At 39.4% G+C, this 18,862-nt stretch overlaps 1 protein-coding gene across 1 annotated transcript in view; it reads left to right on the top strand.

The window, feature by feature from the left end:
- The window catches only part of CLNK (cytokine-dependent hematopoietic cell linker), a 96,795-nt gene that overhangs the window by 67,143 nt on the left and 10,790 nt on the right, over window positions 1-18,862 (top strand). The window contains exons 10-15 of the mRNA XM_008573224.1: window positions 708-726; window positions 2,777-2,858; window positions 6,725-6,765; window positions 11,628-11,761; window positions 13,904-13,981; window positions 17,842-17,997. Coding sequence (XP_008571446.1) covers window positions 708-726; window positions 2,777-2,858; window positions 6,725-6,765; window positions 11,628-11,761; window positions 13,904-13,981; window positions 17,842-17,997 — 510 coding nt within the window. The remainder of the gene's footprint in view (window positions 1-707; window positions 727-2,776; window positions 2,859-6,724; window positions 6,766-11,627; window positions 11,762-13,903; window positions 13,982-17,841; window positions 17,998-18,862) is intronic.

Below are 18,862 nucleotides of genomic sequence, written 5' to 3'. Positions count from 1 at the left end.
TAGAACAACTATAAAGAAAAAATTAGTCTCATCACTTAAACACAATCTCTATTAATATTTTATCATATTACTTCAAATCCTTTTTTCTGCATATGCACACACACATGCATACACATGAAACATACCAGCATGTACATACATTATGGGCCCAGTTTTTATCCTGAACTTTTCATGTAACTTTGAGGCATATTTATAGTATAATCTGTTCCATTCTCTACATAAATACTTGCAATGGGCAAATATAGCACCAAAGTCAACTTAATAAGTCTCACTTATCTGGGCATGTAGATTTTTTCCAATGACTTGAAATTCTAAATAATGATGTGCTAAATGTCTTTGAAAAGAAATTGGTCCAGATTTCATGATGTTTCTTAGAAAAAGAGTCTCATCGATGGAATTACTGGGGTAAGAATAAGTATTTCTAAGGTTCTTGATAACTATGGTCGAATTGCTTCCCAGAAGAGCCAAAGCAATTTATAGTCCAATCTGCAGACTATATACTTGTCTGTTACATCACATAAACAGTATAAAAGTTTGATTTTTGCTTAGGTCTTTTGGAGAATTGTGTGTAGGTTTTTAAAAAATCTATACTAACAAAAATTTTGCCTAATCTCTACTAAATACTCCAAAAACACACATAGCCCTCTATTAAATTCTGTATCACCAGAAGTTATTCAACATTATTATTTTTTTCTTATTCAATACAGGTCCTTGGAGCAGAAAAAGGTGAATTTTTTACATGTCTTCTTACCATTCTAATGCCACTGGAATAAGCTCTGTTTCTAGATCCATAGTGCTAGTCATCATTTTAAAGGATTGATTGCGTTGAAGCCTGGGATGTATGGGTGTGTGTGTGCATGATGCTGTGCTCCTGATTCAGGACCACATAGTCCATTCCAGAGTCCTTTAGTCTAAACAAGGTGACTTAAATCAGGGATGGGCCAGAGGTCTTTCTTTAGCCACAGGCTACTGATTGAAAGGAGACACACCGTCACCCCCTACCACCTTGAAAAAGACATCATTGACCCACTGCTCCCGAAAAGCTCTTGGTGTCTTTTTGCCTCTGATGTCACCCATGAACATGCACACACACATACACATGTGCACGCTGTTGGTGTCATTGTCATAGAAGCATGCAATCCAACACTCACTCAAATCCTAAACAGCAGGATGCTACACAGGTAGTACTTTCACATCTACCTCTGAAATACTGTTCTCCATCCACTTAGAATGATGAATTATGTCCAGAGTCAAAAGACTTGGTAAGAGACGGCATAGCTCACCTAGCAACACTGGGTCAGGACCTCAGAGGCCTGCCACCAACTCACTGTGTGGTTTTGGTCAAGTTGCATTTTCTTTGTGGGTCTCAAGTCTGCTCTTCTCTATATATTGAGGAAGTTAAACTTAAAGAGGGGCTAATATGGGTTTTTGAATTCCCAAGGGTCGCTGGTGGAGGAGTGGGGGTTAGCTGGCAATTCTAAATAATTTTAAAGCCTAATGAAAATCATGCCCTTTCCCACAATAAAGGTCAACATCCTAAGTAAAACGTTCAGTGGTGTTGCATCAGCTTCAGTGATTATCAATGCAACAATGTGACATTGTTCAGTTCAAGAGGAGCAGATAGTGTGGGTAAATGACATGAAATGATTTTATGGGATGAATGATTAATGGACCAGTCACTGGCTCACATTTCAAGTAATCACAGTCTTCCAATCAAAGGTGTCCAGTTAGTGATCAATCTTGGACAGAGCACAGAGTAACACCCAAAATTCAGACATGTCAGTCTTTTCTTTATTACTTATGACCACAACTGAGACAGTGTTTTATGGGATTTGATAACATAGTATTATTATGTGCCCTTGGTAATACTGAACAGCTGGTTAAAATCTACCCATGATGAAAAGGAAATAAAAACCAGTGACGACAATGGCATGTGTAATTACTAAGTAACTCCAGTTTGTATGGTTGGCAGAACTTTTCAAACTTGATGATCAAGGGAAAAGAATGGAGAAAATGTATTTGTGGTTGTAACTGGCTGGGAACTGCTGGTTGGCATCAGAATCCTGGGGCCCCCCTGCCCTATCACAGGAGGGTAGGAGAACGCAGGTGGCATGGGCCAGCCCTGTGCTCTCCTGCATCATCCAGAACAGTTCTGTGGCTTAACTTCCTCCTCGTTGGGATCTCAGCTCCGATGTCATCTCTCAGAAAGGCCTTCCTCAGCCACACATAAATCACTCTGCATCTCAGAGTAGCACTTTATTTTCTTTATATCACTTTTACAGTCTAAAATGTTCTTATCAATCTTCTTGCATGCTTATGTTCTGTGTCCTTTTATTAGAATGTATGGACCATGTCTGCCTTCTTCTCCACTGTGTCCCCAGATTCTGGCAGAGATAGTCCTGTAGTAGGTGTTCAGTAAATATTTATTGAATGGTACGAATGAATAAGAATGAAGCTAAAAAATTTTTTAAATTAGCTGGTCTAGAATAATCCCTAAAATGCCTTCCAGAGTAATATTCTGTATTTCTGGAAAGTTCAGTGATGTGTTCAAGACTGTAAATGTTGAAAGCAGTTTTTACAGCCTCAGGGAGAAGTCATTCTCAGGAACCTGGACAGTCGTAGAACACGTGGGTTACAGTTTCCACCGACCACCGACAGCCTCTTCCTGATAATCAGAGATTACTTGGATGAAATTATAGTACTTCAGTGGACTTCTAATGGCCCTTGATCATCTTTCTCTTGTAACCTGACTAAATTATGTCACTCCTTCACACAGTTCCTTATCACCAGATGAAGCCTGAATCATCTCACCTGTCACAAAACCAAAATACTCAAGACATTCCACTTGCCATGACCAGGTAAGGAGCCAGGAATTCCAGCCCGGGGTCTGGGCCATATGCTGTCTCAGATAATGATCACCAGGACTTCCTGAGAAACAGGAAAAATCCTTGGTCTTTGTTTCTGAAGCCTGATGATGAAGACCAAGGGAAACTTGTGACTCACAGCAGTTGTTGAGTCTAATATGAGTAATGTGGCTCTTTCTGCAACTTATAAGTGATTGATTGAGTGTTAGAGAAGTTTGGGGGACTTTAAAAATTGAATATTAACTGGATAGGATTAACTGGAATAGATGCTAATCAATTTGGGAGGAAAAAGTTCATTGTTTCTAACTATTCTCAGTTGATGACCACACCAAAGCTTATAGTTAATTTTGAGCAGCATTTTATAGATGGCCAGGTGCTGAAAGTGACATTATCTGATTAAATATCCGCTTGATCGGGTTACTATGACAACTGTTAACCCATCTGAAGAACTGAAGGAGCTAAAGCTCAGGCAGGTAATTCACCGAGCAAGGTCACTTTAAGTTAGTAGTGGCTTCCTTCGAGCAAAAGCCAGGTCCTCCAAAACTAGTGCTATCAGGCCTTCGTGATCCCACTCAGGCCAGTGGGAGCCAATCTTTGTTCACGCCACTGTTGCCTCACTCTCCGCAGGCAGCCTCATCAGATGCCCCAGCTTCCACGTTGTCACTTAATGCAGGACATTTGCATGTGCTATTCCTCTGCTATAACACTTCCCCCACACCTGCTCCTCTCCCTACTTGGAAAACTCCTACTCATTCATCAGACCCTAGCTTAAAACCAGGCTGAATCCAGGAGATAGTTTGTATCCATTCCCCAGGAGGAAAAAAAGACCCGAGAGACTGAGTCCTTTTTCATTGAAGTCAAGACCAGCCTCAAAGCCCAAGCACTTTTCAGTAGCCCACGCTGCCTATAATGACTTTATTCTAAAAGCACAGCACATGAATCCTGACTCTCTCTGGTGCCTGCCCATGGCTAGAATGCTGCCTTTTATTTACTCAATAAATATTTACTGGGAATGCCCCATGTTTGTGGCAGAACAGAATAGTGGTCAGGCAGGACCTACTGGAGTCAGACGGCCTGACTTCTTCACAATGAACCGTGTGACTTGGACAACGTCACTTTCTTACACTGGAAGCTTTGAGCAGAGCCAGACATGCTGCAAGAGCCCAACACATGCTGGCTGTCATTGCTGTCGCTGGGCCCTGCACATCGAGGCACGGCCACCATCCCCATTCCCTTTCCCTGCTCACTTTCTTGGTTTTTCTATTTTGCATCGTGAGGAACTTCGTTCTTACTCTTTGGCCCGTGGGGATCAGGACCGTGGCTTCATAGCTCTTATTAGGCCTCTGCTTAAGACCCGATCTGTACAAGACTCTTCCCCGTATCACAATATAATACTGTTTCTTAATGCAATCCTCTAAATGGAAAGATTGTAGTGAAAGATAGTGAGCTTTTCAGTTGGACTCATATCCGTAGTAGTAGCTTGATGTGATTTCAGCTTGTTTGTTTAATTTATTAAACAATATCTTCTGATGTTTCCTTCTCTCTTAACTACCTGCTTCTCATAAGACTCTTTGAAATTTTATTCCCAAACTGACCTCTAAGTGTTAGGATTCCTCAGAGTTCATCTGAGGTCCTCTTTTCTATCACTAAAGGCCAGGGCAATCATATCCATCCCTAGTGTCAAATGTCAGCCCCATGTTGACAATTCCCAAATCTCCATCTTCTGCCCGAACCACCTCTCTCAGCTCCAGACCCATATATGCAGTCTCCCAGTGGACAGTTTTCCTTTAGCTAAGCCATAGGCATCACACTCATAATGCAGAAAATTGAACTTTTCGTTTCTGCTCTCATTCCTAAACCAACCATATCCTCCCACAAACTTTCTCACCTCAGTAAATGATAAGATCTCTTTTTCACCTTCACATTTCCTATGCAATCCATTTTCTTTCTTTTCTTTTTTCTTTTTTTGGACCAGTAAGGGGATCGCAACCCTCGGCACAGTGTGGTCTGCACCACGCTCAGCCAGTGAGTGCACCGGCCATCCCTATACAGGATCCGAACCTGCGGCCTTGGCGCTACCAGCACCGCACTCTCCCAAGTGAGCCACAGGGCCGGCCCTATGCAATCCATTTTCAATTCCAAAAATTGTACTTCCATAACATGTCTTGAATCCATCCATTTCCCCAGCACTCAGCACGGACCAGCCGCCATCACCACTTGCCTCAACTACTGCAATAGCCATCTAATGATATTGATCATCTCTATGCTCTAAGGAAAGTACTCAGAAGGAAGTACTTTCTGGTCTCTTGCAGAATAGGCCATGTTTTCTGGCCTCGGAGCCTTTGCACATGCTGTCGCATCTGCCTGGAGCATATTCATTCTCCTATTCTTCCTTCAGGGTTCAGCTCAGTTAGCATTTCTCCTGGGAAGCCTTTTCCAAGAATCAAAGAATTTTTGTCTGGGTTAAGTGACGCTCTACCACCACAGGAACTTATGCTATGCACACCTTTACAGTGGCTTTTACCTTACATCATGGTTATGGAACAGCTGTGTCCTCCCTCCATAACCTGAGCTTCATTAGGGCAGAGGCCATGTGTTAATCATTTTATCCTCCCCAGAACATCCCACCTACCTAGTAAGTGTTCAACACCTATTTGGTGGATGAACGGATCATCGTTTTTATTTTAGTTTTAGTTGTTTTGGGTGTTTTTTCTTTTTCTTTTTTCTTTCTTTTTTGCTTCTATCCTTACAAATTGTGTACTTTAGACCTAGAATATCCTCAGAAGCTATGCCTGTTCTTTCAACATTTTCTAAAAATCTGGAAAATTGACAGCAAAGAAATTTTGCTTTTCATTATTGTTTCCCAGACATTTAACAAAATTGTACACTGGCTTCTAGTACAGGGATCCTGGTTTTAAGAGTCAAAAGCCTGGATGTCAGTAGAAGTCTAACCAGTGTTGCTGGGACAATGTGGTGACTAGATGATCAGCCAGTATTTTCTTCTACAAAGCAAACAGTAAGACCCCAGGCTTTCATGGAGATAACAAAAAACACATATACACAGTTGATTTTATTGGTGCCAGGAAAGGGTCCAATTTCATTTAATTAACCCAGAGGCTTTAGTCAATAGCACAATCCTTGGTATACAGCAAGTCCTGTGTAATTAGATTTAACTGTAAGAGCACCTGGAGCTTATACTGAAGATGTTTACCACAATGCAAAATGATCCAGAAAATTTGAGCTAAGTGCTAAGTAAAGCCATTGATAACAGTCTTGGTAAAATCATTTTTGTGTTTAGAAATGCATATCATTATTTTTATGGTTTTATATTACATTTTTATAATCCCTTTTATTTATGGATTTCCTTATAATCCTCCACAAAGTTTTCTCACCCAACTCACATTTCAAGAAGGAATAAAGTGATTTTTATACTCTTCTTCCTTGCTTTGCCTGACTCTTCTTCAATAAGTAAACAGTTTCTATAGAATATGAGCCCCAACCTGCCAAATGTTATTTTCTATAGTGACTGTAACCACAACATAAGTCTAAACTCATGGTTTCCAAAAGTAAAGAATCATGACATGTGCTCACTGAAATGACGACATGTGCCCACTGAAGTGCCATGGAAAGAACTTACAGGGGTCAATTTGTTCCACATCTAATATTTGCCAGTTTTGAGAAAGGAGGAGGGCAAGCCTTCCAGTGCCTTACACAACAAACGATTCTTTTAGTGTACTCAGTAAAATGTAAAGTGCTGTATAAATGCAACTTCAGGCCATTATCGTTAACCTTGCTTTGGAGTAGAGTTTTATCCACCAAAGGAAATGCTAACATTCTTTCAATTCTTGCATTTCCTTTAGCTCTTCATTCATGACGAGCAACCCCGGTGTTCAACACAGAGGTAAGAGCCCTTTAAGTGAGAATAATAAATAAACATGTAAGTCATTATACTGTGACATTTCTGCATTGTGACTTAATTTTTGTGAACCTCAAAGTCACTTAGTTGATGTGTATAAATGTAATTAGCTCATTTTCATTGACAGATAGTACAGGTTGAGTATCCTTTACCCAGAATGCTTGGGACCAGAAGTGTTTCAGATTTGGGAATATTTGCAGAAATACATACTGGCTGAGCATTCCAAATTCCAAATTCCAAAATTCCAAATGCTCCAATTAGCATTTCCATTGAGCATCATGTCAAGTTCTCAAAAAGTTTCAGGTTTGGGAGCATTTCAGATTTCAGATTTTCAGATTAGAGATGTTCAATCTGTATTCCACTATGTTAATATGGCATAATTTTGATCCATAATTAATGTGATCACTTAGTTTTTAGTGTATTTTGCTATAAACATTATTGTGTTAGGAACATTATTGTAGTTTTTTTCCATGTACACAATATGATAATCTCTTTCTAACAGTGAAATGCTACATCTTAGGATCTGCATGTCTTTAGTTTTCCTAGATGTATTTTCCAAAGTACACACACCAATTAGTCTCACCAACAGTTTATGAGTCCCCCTTGTTTCCCATCCTCTCCAGCAGTTGTTTCTGACAAACTTAGTTTTTCCTAATTCATGGAGTATAATATAGATTTATCTCAAGAGAAATATGTGAAATGCAGAAGATAAAATTTACCCCTCTTACCAATTGATTGTGAAAATAAAAATCAGAAGGTTACCACATTTGTAGAGGGTCTAAAGCAGCATATAAATATAGTATTATATTACTGTTAGTGGTGGGTTTTGACACTATTCATATTACAGTATTTTGCCCAAATTAAATCTGTCATGTTCATTTGTCTTTCTTTCTTTGCTCTATATGCCATGGAAGTTCTGTGTTCTCGTCTAGCCCCATCATCTCTCTCTCTTGAGCCAGAAAAGAGGGCTTAGGGCTGCAGGAAGCAAAACATGTGGGGTACAGTGGAAAGGATGAGAGCTCTACTGACCTTGGTCCCAATTCTGCCTCTTTTCCTACAAGAGGATCGCCTTGCGCAAGTTACTTCATAGAGCTTCACCCTCCACCATCCGTAATGTTCAAATGACAATAATATTAACTCACGTAGTAATATTAATATAACATACATATGCACACACTCCCTCTGCTTGACACCTAGTAGGCAACTAATACATTTTCTATCCTTCCTTCTTTCCTGCACCCCCATTCCTTCTTCCTACTCAGCTGACCTCAGTAGATCTAAGGCAGCTTCCACAGCCTCCACCACGCTCTCATTTCCCTTCTGCCATGTACAATGTGGGCCTGAGGTTGGAAAACCAGCTTGATAAACTCATCTCCCCTATGTACACATTGCCAATAGGAGTTTCCTGGAAGAGGGCTGCTTTTATTAAAAGATGGCCAAAGAGGTCTGTGATTCATCCAATGGACTCCATCCCTAGGAATCAAATGTCAGAAATAACAGTCCTAATGATCAGATCTGCATGTACAAAGATGAAAGATTTGGAGCATCTAGGTGGAAGGTCCAGGTGCTGAATGGGTCCAGAAAGGGCATTTTACTAATGCTGCAGGGATGATAAAGTAGAACTATAACTTAGAGAGGAATCCAGAGTCTTAACTTGACAGACAAAATCATGCACAAATCAAAAATAAGAACCAATTAAAGAATGAAATAAAAGTGCTAGTGAAGAAGATGGCCTTCACAGATGGGAGTCCAGTTGAACATCATTTGTACTGTGGTCTTGTAGATTGTTCCCAGTTCATTTCAGAGGAGGCAGGGCTGCGTAAAGAAGCCTGGGATGGACAGGGGAAATGTTAATTCTTCTTTCAGCCAACAAACATCCACTAAGCACATGGTGTCTACCCAAAATTGGGCTGGGCCCTAAAAATACAGAATAAAGACAGCCCCACCCTTCTACTAACAGTGCTGAAGCACCTTTGACATTCCTTTGTCAACTTTTTGAACTTTTTAAAATTTTTGAATTTTTTCTATTGGGTAAAAATTCATCTCTGGATCACCAGAACTTGGCGATATTGGGTGTACAGAAAACAACACACCACCTCTGTGCTCATAGAATTCTAAGTCTCATGGGCTCTCTGAAGCTTATTGGTTTTGGCTTGAATGCCTCAGGTGAGGGCATTCATGTACAAGAGTAAATCTACATCGCTACGAATGCAAATATTATTATCCTTACTTTACAAATGAGAAAAGAATGAGTTATTCTTGATAGTTCAGTTACTACTTTAGAAACAGACTTGGCTCCAATTTTCTGATAAATGAATTCAAGCTAAACTATTAGGAGCCTAAGCAAATGGATCTCAGGATGTATATATAGATATATATATACACACACGCACATTTTTATGTGTTGGAAGAGGGTCCAGAAAGGTTTGGTTATACTCCAAAACAGCAACAGCATTATTCTCTAAGTCTGGAATTATAAATGATTTGTTTTCTTTTTAGTTTGTTTTTAGTTTTTGTCCGCTAATGTTTTCTTTTTCTTTAAAATATATGCCTTTTTTTAATAAAATTATTTCTTTAATTGTAAGAGTAAATTAAAATTTTAGAATAAAAATGTATGAGATACTTGCTTAAAATAAAATACTCTGAAATTTTAACAACTGAAAGGTCTAGATCTAGCTATTTTTCTCTAATAATATTAGCAACACTGGCAGCTAGCATTTACAGAGTGGCTAGTATGGATCAGGCACTGTGCTAAGAGTTTTATCCACGTAAGAATTTTTACTTTTATTATTATTTTTTGTCTTAACAATGAAGACCCTCGTTTTCATCTTTTTTATTATTTTTTAAATTTATTTTTATTAGATATTCATTGTTACAAATCATACTTATTCTTTACACCCCTTATCCAGTTTCTCCCCTTCCCCTTCCTCATATAAGAATTTTTAAATAGTAGTACTTATTGATATCAGTATGATTTTTCAACCCAGGTCTTTTTTATTAGGCTACCCTGCTTCAGGGTTTTTGACCACCTACACTGTTCTGGCCCCAGTGTTCTTCTGTTTGCCTGTGTCAATCTCTTTATTTCTCATTCCTCTATTCTCTAAGGAGAAAAGTCCTATTTCATGGGGCTATAAAACTCAAATTCAATATTTCATGTAAGAAAAATTTTCCAAAGATTAGCTGCTTTCATTGTTTTAGAACAAAATCAATTAAATGCTTATAGCAGGTTACATGCCCAGAATTTCATTCAACAAAGATCCAAGCAGGCCTTCAGGGGAAAATTGCATGGCAAAGTTGTTGGTTTTGTTTAGTTTCATTTAACTCCTGTGAATGGACTACAAAAGCATAGCTGTTTCCAAGCGCTCTTTTTTCAAGTAGGACTTTTTAAATATTCAAGCAAGGCACTCAGGGTTGAAAAAATAATAAATCAGTTGCCACAATACCATGAAAAAGTCACAATCACTGAACACTATTATGTATGCAATACAAACTAAGTGACAGGAAATGCTGATAATGGTTGTTATCTTGTCGAAGGGATGTTTTTATTGTTTCAATTCATGTTGAAAAGATAGAGTTATGCCTATTTAAGTAATAACCTTTGGCATACTGCTTCACTATAATTTAAAATAAAGTTTTAAAGTCAATTTTATTTTACATTAGTCTAGGTCTGTTAGCTTGCTTAAAATTACCAACATATTTACAAATGTCTTTGCTTGGTATTCTTCCTTAAAATTCAATTTGTCCTTATGGTCTAAATGTTATGAAATTATTTTTTATCAGTTTTTACTATAAAGGCATGCAGTGGAAATATGTTATTTTGGTTGGAGCATATACAGAAAATACCATATCAAAATTTGACAAGTGGTAGTATCTTAAAGCTTAGATGCCAAGTGAAATCAAAACCCTATCATGAAATTTTGTGTTCTGTTACTTAAAAATCCATTGGTCTGTCTTGCACTGGAATTAATATTTTACCCAGGCACAATTTTGTTATCATCATGCACTGGCCACTTGGAAAATAATGGTTCACAGACTTGAACAGATATTCCAATATTAACATATGCTAATATAAAACATTCTTTAAAAATCACATTTGCAAGTAATATCACCAAACTCGTTAGAAAAGTCGACCTATTATTGACAAAAGAAAAGAAAAGTCGGCCTGTTGGGATGCTGTTATGTCACCATGGCAAAGCAAGCTTTCCCAAATTCCAATTTGCACTTACAAAGTCTAATTTTATAATTGCAACGAATACTGCCCCTTGTTTTCCATGAAGCGACAATCTCACTTTGTTCATTTTTTATGAAATACCTGCCAAATATCCAAGTGTGAGTAACCATAGGTTGCCTATCAGTCATTCTTCCAGGTTAAAAAAGTGACGTTCCATTTTTTTTTTAAAAAGTTATTCTTCATATTAAAAAAAAAAAGACGTTTTCTGAGTTGGGAACAAGCTTGGCACATTCATGAAATTGAACAGAGTGTACGATGGGGAACAGATAAGGATGAGGATGGAGAAATGAGAAGAGACAGGCCAGTCCAGGCCTTATGAACAAAACGAAAACATTTAGGTTTGCTTCCAGGTGGAAAGAAAATCCTGGAAGGATTTTCACCAGGGGGAGTAGCAAAATCAGAGTTACATTTTGAAAGATTACTCCGGGTCCCCTTAGGAAAGAGAGGGGAAGCGACTAACGCTGAAGCAAGAGGGGCTTCAATCACAGAGGGAGATGATGTGGTGCAGACCCAGAAGGTCACCCCAGACACAGGCAGGAGGGACCAGCACCAACTCCATGCCGGAGGGAGACCATCTGAGACAAAATCATATTTAAATGTGAATTGACTCTTCCAGATCATAAAAGAAGCATGCAGTCCTATTCTCCTCAGAGATGCCAGTCTCCAGCCAACTACAGCCGTCATGAAAATATGCCACCCTATAAAAATACAAGCTGGAGAAAACCTACCCCCACGAGGTCTCATGAAAAGGTAAAACAGACACTTCTCCTTATCTAAACAGAGCTTTATGGAACAGTGCCCAAAAGGAGATTATTATGTTTGGTTTTATTTTTGTCTTCCTTTTGGCTCTATATTGTAAGGTTTTAATATTTTTTAGAGTGTTTTGTTGTGTATTATATTGCTCTTTCACCAGATTCTTTAACTTGTGTATTTCCAGATTCTCATTGGTTTTTTTCCAATAATCCAAAAAATATTTTATTTCTGTTTTTTTAATAGAGACATTTATTCCTGTGTTTTATATTTATGGGATGTCAATAATCTTGTGGGAAACTAACTAGGATTTACATATTGCAATTCTTTTTCCAAGTAAAGATCTACCTGTCACATACTCATTTCAGTTGACAGTCTGATTACCATTTATTGAGCACTTGCTACACTCCAGACAATGTGCTAGAGGTGATGGTTCCTGCCCCAGAGGAGACATAAACAGCAGAGAAATGCAAACATGTGACAGATGTTTTCTTGTTTGTCTTTCATCAATTTCTGGTCTCTTTGTACATTACACTCCACCCCTATGATTAGTTCTTCTTAGACCATTTTGTACTTACATTTACCTACATCGGAGGATAAATCTTCCATTGTGTCTTGTTTGCTCTTCCCTCCATCACCTTGGGACATTACTTATTAAAGTCTGTCATTATAAATCACTGGAGGATATGCAGCTTCTGGGTCTATATCCCGTATCCTGCTATTACACAGTGTCCTGCTACAGAGCTTGCAAAGGTTTACAAGTGGAAGCAGAGCATATAGGATATCCCTAGTCAATTCCTTATAATTCCTACAGTATCCTAAAAGTCTTTTGTTTTCTTTATATTTATTTCAATCTCTACCAATTTCTAAAAGGCGTCTCATACATTTAAGTTAGACTCTGAAAAGTCTTTGCACATACTTCTTTCATGGCGCTTTTCCTTGCACCTGGCTTCCTTTAGTTCTGCCACCTTCTTCGTGAACACCGTGACCCCTGGGTTCTAACTGGATGTCTACCAAGATCAGCCCTTCTCAGAGCTGGGGACTCCTCACAGGCATGAGCGCAATTTGGACTAGATCAGGATTTCCCTAACTTCAACTATTTGAATACATCTTTATGATTTGTGACATATTCATGTACTATCAATAATAATATTTACTTAATGATATATTTTTAAGTTGACTGTTTTTGCTTTCAAATAAAGAAAAACAATATTACGTACCATTGACAGAAAGTAGCCTTAAGAGTAATTGCAGCATTCCACACCTGAGTAGGTTTATGCTGGGAGAACCAGAGAATCTAATTAAGAGACCAAAGACCTGACATCATATCTCTAACTCTTGCCCACCATGTGACAGATTTTGATTTCCTGAGCCTCTGCTGTCCATTTGTCACTAGGGTGAACACTATCTGACATGCCTACTTCACAGCAATAGGGGTGTATTGAGATACTGAATGAGGAAGGGCCTTGTAGCTGTTGAACTCATGTAGGGGGGTATTTATTTATGATCTTTGGAACCCTGGGCAGGCATCGCAGGTCCATGGTACATCTCTTCCCTTTCTTCTCCCTGTTATGGTGGATTGTGTAATCAAAAGAACTTAAAATCATTTAACATTGGTATGAATAAGGCAGCATGACACAAGGAGAAAGGCAGACAGACAAGGGTTCAAATCCAAGCTCTGCCATATCTGACTCCAGGCAAGTGATATAAAGATGCTCCTGCCTGCACCTGTCTCTCCCTCCCTGCTGTTCTCATGAGGACTGTGGCAGCACAGGCTTTACAAATAATATTCATCCACTTTCGGCAGGTGTAGATTCAGAAAGCATTGATAGATGGAGGGTTTATTATCTATTCTAAAGGTAGTGCCGAAGGACCTTTTTCAGTGGATGGACTGTCATTTCTGGTTACTTCCAATGACAACTTCAGAATTCTCCAGCTGCAGTGACTTTTTTCTGTGTTCATTTTCCGTAAGCATCTGTGGGCTTCTCCGGATTCAAGGACTAAATTTGATGTACTGAATATCTACTACAAATTAAACTATGATTGGACACCATTGAAACAAAACTAAATTTTGAATTAGTTAATCAATAATTAGGACTTCCCTTTGGCCCTAAAATATTCACTATTGAACCTGTACTGCAGGATGTCCAGCACAACGAATGGTACATTGGAGAATACAGTCGCCAGGCCGTAGAAGAGGCATTAATGAAGGAGAGCAAGGTAACGCCTTCTATAGTCATCTGGTGGTTTTCTCCTCATAGGTCATAGGACATAACAAGCTGTGTGCTTTGATGCAGTGGTTCCTGCATCACCCTGTATTTCTAAGTGTTGGGGAGGTTTTAATTGAAAAGGAGATTTAAAAATGGAGAGTTTCAGCTCTGAGGCTTGGTTGTACCACTTACCAGCTATTTGGCTTTCTCAAGTTCCTAAGTTCCTTTATGTGTAGGTTCTTTATTCACAAAATGAAAAACAGTAAAATCAACCCTAAGGAACTATTTTGAAGGTCACATGTGGAAGCTGGAGAATAGAGGTCACAAGGGAAGGTGCTCACTTCTTTCTTCAAGTTTCATCCCCTTACTAAACGTCTACCCAAGATACAGTTGGGTCTTCATGACTTAGTTCTTCAGGAAAGGAGCAGAGATTGTGAATGCAGTAATAGTCAGCATATCATAGGTTATGCTGCAGTAATAAACAACCCCAAGGTCTCAGCTGCTTAGCATAACAAAGCTTTATTCCTTGCTTGCACTCTATGTTCAAGACAAGCTTGGGTGGGTAGATCCAGGCTGCTGGAGGCTCTGTCTCAATGGTGTTCCTCTGCCATCAAACTAAGGCTCTTAACACATCCTCTCAGAAGTAACCTATGTCACCTCTGCTCCCCTATCAAAAAAGTAAGTCACACACCAAACCTAACTTCAAAGGGGGTGGGGAGATACAAACCTACCACATAACCAAAAAGAGAGAATAACTGGACTACTGTGATCAAGTCAAATAACTAATCATCACCACAAAGAGCAAACAATTATTAAGCAACTACTATGTACAGAGAACTATTCTAGATTGTTTAGAAGGTATGGGAAGTCTCTCAAAAGTAATGCAATATCAAATTTATCTTTAACTAACCAGGAGAATGTTTACAATTAAGTGAGAAAATACAGAAATAAATGAATGAATGAGTTAGTGGATGGGTGAATAAATGATAGGTCACTAATAAATTTAATAAAACCTAGCTCTCAGAATTGATGTTGTAAAGTTAAATAAAATAAATTATATGTAACTTGCTATAGTAAAAAGAATAATGCCCCCCAAAAGATGTTCATGCCCTAATACTCAGAACCTGTGAACATGTCATATTACATGGCAAAAGGGACTTTGTAGGTGTGATTAAATTAAGGGTCTTGAGATGGGGAGGCTATCCTGGATTATCTGTGTGGGTTCAATATAATCAGAATGGTTCTTATAAGAGGAAAGCAGGAGGATCAGAGTCAGAAAAGGAGATGTGATAATAAAAGTAGAGGTCAGACTGATGGGGTTGGAGAGGGGGAGATCACAAGCCAGCAACTCCGGTAGCCTCCAGAAACTGAGAAAGTCATGGAAACACTCTCCCCTATTGATGTCAGCCCAGTGAGATCCTTGTTAGACTTCTTACCTCCAGAACTGTAAGAGAATAAATTTGCGTTTTAAGCCACTAAGTTTATGACAATTTGTTATAGCAGCAGTAGGAAACTGAGATAGCTGCTAACAAAGTATGTTAAACATATAAGAAATAAATGAAATTATCCCATTACCCAGATGAAGAAACTGAGGCTAAGCCAAGGTCTTGTTCACAAAGTGGAGAAGGTGGCAGAACCTGTATTCAAGATCAGTGCTCTTAAAATCACAGCGGCCTCTAACAGCCATCACGGTTATTTCCACACGGGATGGGGAGCCATGGGTGGCTGGCTTGTGCCTTTTCCATGGGATCCAGCCGTGGCTGGCCTCTGCCATGGTAGAATGGCAAGCACAGGGTGGTAGGCTTCAACCTTGGCTCCTCTTCCTGGATAGTCAGAGCCAAATGACCCTGTTTCCAACCAAAAAAACTGCTCTTAGAAGATCTGCTTTCAGGAGCTATGTGTGGATGGTCCTGGAAGAGCAACATGCATGTCACCTGATGTCCTCCAGCGATGTCTCGGCACTCAGTGAATGCTCCCTTCCTCTCCCTTCCCTGGGCCTGTTTCTGCCTTTTGCACTGAGCAAACAAAGTCTTGGTTGAAAGACTTCATAGTTTCCTTTTTGTGGGTCCTGGTTAGTTTTGTCAAAAATGTGTTTCCCATTTATAAAAGATAATTTAATTTAAATTGCAGGATTGCCCAGATTCATTTTAACAAATTCATTGCAGAGTTTAAGATGATAAACCCCCAAACTGGCCATGAGTCTTGGCCTGGTCTCCTTTTCTGACCTGTGGCAATGTTTCATGCTTCAGTATTAAGGCTTCAAGTATGGCTGAGCATTTTAGGCAGAACAAGTGCCAGAACATTCCTCAGTCCCATTTGATATATTCAGAGGCTGGTGTATTGAAAGGCTGGGTTTGACTTGTAGGTATTTCATTTACTAATTGTTATGCTTTTGGGGAGTCACTTAAGATATTAGACTCTAATTTCCTTATCTGTAAAATGGGAATAAAATACCTGCCTCAAAGTTATGTAAAGATCAAATGTATGTAAAATGCTTGGCAATTCTCAATGCACCTTAGCTGCCAGCATCATCATAACATCACTATAGTGTCACTTATAAATTTAGTATATTTATGTATTACTAGGTACTGTTATATAGGTTTATACCATTATTATATATATCTATAAATATTAATTACAGATAATATAAAACTATATACAGATATTATATATAATCTGCACCTACATGATAGATATTATAATCTATATAGAGATATTATATAGAATTATTAAAATATAAATTATCTATAATCCCTGTTCTTTATAGATCACTTATAACCATCTATGCAACAACTCATACAATTACAATTACAAATTCATCAGTATTTTTCATCATGTAAATGACACACAGTAACCACAAACTAAGCCTGTAGGCGTGTTTATGTTCAGGAGGATTGTGCCATTTCTCAGCCTTTTACAGCTGGACCTTCATTCTGAGCTATTCCCCGGAGTGCGCCTGATTATTTCTGATCTGTGGCCCATTCTCGGTCCTAGGACTATTTGACACTGTTGACTTTCCTTTGGAAAACCTCACTCACCGCTCTTTGGCTCCTGGAGCACTGGAGCTTCTGATTCTCCTCCTCTCTGATTTTTTAATTCCTTTCCTGTCTCCTCTTTCTTCCTTGCTCTTGTCTTTGTCTGACCCCAGACTAGATTTCCTCCCCCCTCATAGGGTCTCTCCACTCGTTCTGATATCAGTGACTTCAAAGCCCCACCCCTCTTTCAAGGACCCTAGTCCCACATGAACACCTCTCCACAGAGAAGTCTAACTTATTAGGTTAAACGCTTCTCCTGTTCAAAGCCCGCGGTGGCTCCCACTATCTCTAGAATGATACCTGAGCATCAGGCAGAACAAGAAATAGTGTGACCATCAAGGGTTGAAGAGGAACATGCCACTAAAGGGGCAAGAGGTGGGTTTCATGCAGAAAGGGTAGCTCACACAAAAGCTGGAAGCCACAAAGTAGATGGTGCCTTCAGGAAATAGTGGCTGGCCTGCAGCCAGGACTCAGGAGCAAGAGGCAGGAGGCTGCACTAGAGATGAGAGATCAAACCACAAGACAGGTTAGTACCTTTATCCACGAACCTCATGCCAAGGTTGTAGGCATTACAGCACGGTCAGTAGGGGATGATAGAAGATTTGGAATAAGGGAGTGTCATGATGCAACTGGCACACATCTCAGAAAATAACAAGAACTCTTGTACTACAGACACTCTATAAAAACTTAATAAATTGAGTTGAATAAACAACTGCTTTGCTAAAAACTAACCCCATGTGGGAATCTCAAGCATGCCAACATTATTGTTGCCACCCCTGGAAGGGCAGGACAATGGCATGCCTGTAGACGATGCTCATTAATCGTTTTGCTTCAGGATGGTACTTTCTTGGTCCGAGATTGTTCCAGAAAATCCAAAGCAGAACCCTACGTGTTGGTGGTGTTTTACGGGAACAAAGTCTACAATGTGAAAATCCGCTTCCTGGAGAGGAATCAGCAGTTTGCCCTGGGAACAGGACTCAGAGGAGATGAGGTGCGTGTAAATTAATTGTTTCCCCTTTCCGGGCTAAAAGCAAAACATAAAGGGAAAGTTTGGAGGATACTGCTCAAGTCCTGTCTCCATATTCCCCAGACTACTGAATAGGAGAAAAGAGTGTCACCCTGCAGGTGGAGGATGCAACCTGACCCTTTTAGCCCCTTCCAGAAACATTTTACACTTCAGCCCACCAGGCCAGCAGCCAATCCTCACCATGCCATGCACACCCACCCTGCTTTGCCTGTTTAAGAAAACTCATTCTCCAAAATGCATCTAAATTCTGCCTCCCAGGAAGTCTCTATGAATGCCCAAGCTAATGCCACATTCCTTCTTCTCAGCGCAGAACTCCCGCTGCAGGCATTTCTAGTGTCTGTTAGCATTAATTATCCTAATCACATGCAGGATTGTGCCCCCAAAATAACGTGAACTCAATCATAGCATTCGGTGCTATGTTGAGCATGCCCGTCCTCAGCAGAGGTATGCTCATGGGCAGTGAGGTGAAAGACTAAATCAATTGAAGCACTCATTAATAATGGCATAAATAAGTCAATGAGAAAGAAGAAATCATCACTGAATATGTATGTGCCAGGCCTAGTCATCTGCATAATGTGATTTTATTCCTCAAAAATTATTTGACATAATGATTGTTCCTATCTTAGATGTAGGGAAACTGAGGCTCAAAAAATTAAGTAAATGGCTAAAGACACACAGGTAATGAGAGGCTAAGGAGAGGCTGCTCTTTCAATTCTTTGTTTGATAAGGGGAGGAAGGAAGGAAGGAAGGAAGGAAGGAAGGAAGGAAGGAAGGAAGGAAGGAAGGAAATGTTAATTATGAGTCACTATTTACTAAGGACTTGAGCTCA

Source organism: Galeopterus variegatus, unplaced genomic scaffold (assembly GCF_000696425.1).
Source record: "Galeopterus variegatus unplaced genomic scaffold, G_variegatus-3.0.2 Scaffold51, whole genome shotgun sequence".
NCBI classification, from domain to species: Eukaryota; Metazoa; Chordata; class Mammalia; order Dermoptera; family Cynocephalidae; genus Galeopterus; species Galeopterus variegatus.
This window is presented reverse-complemented; position numbering and strand designations above follow the sequence as displayed.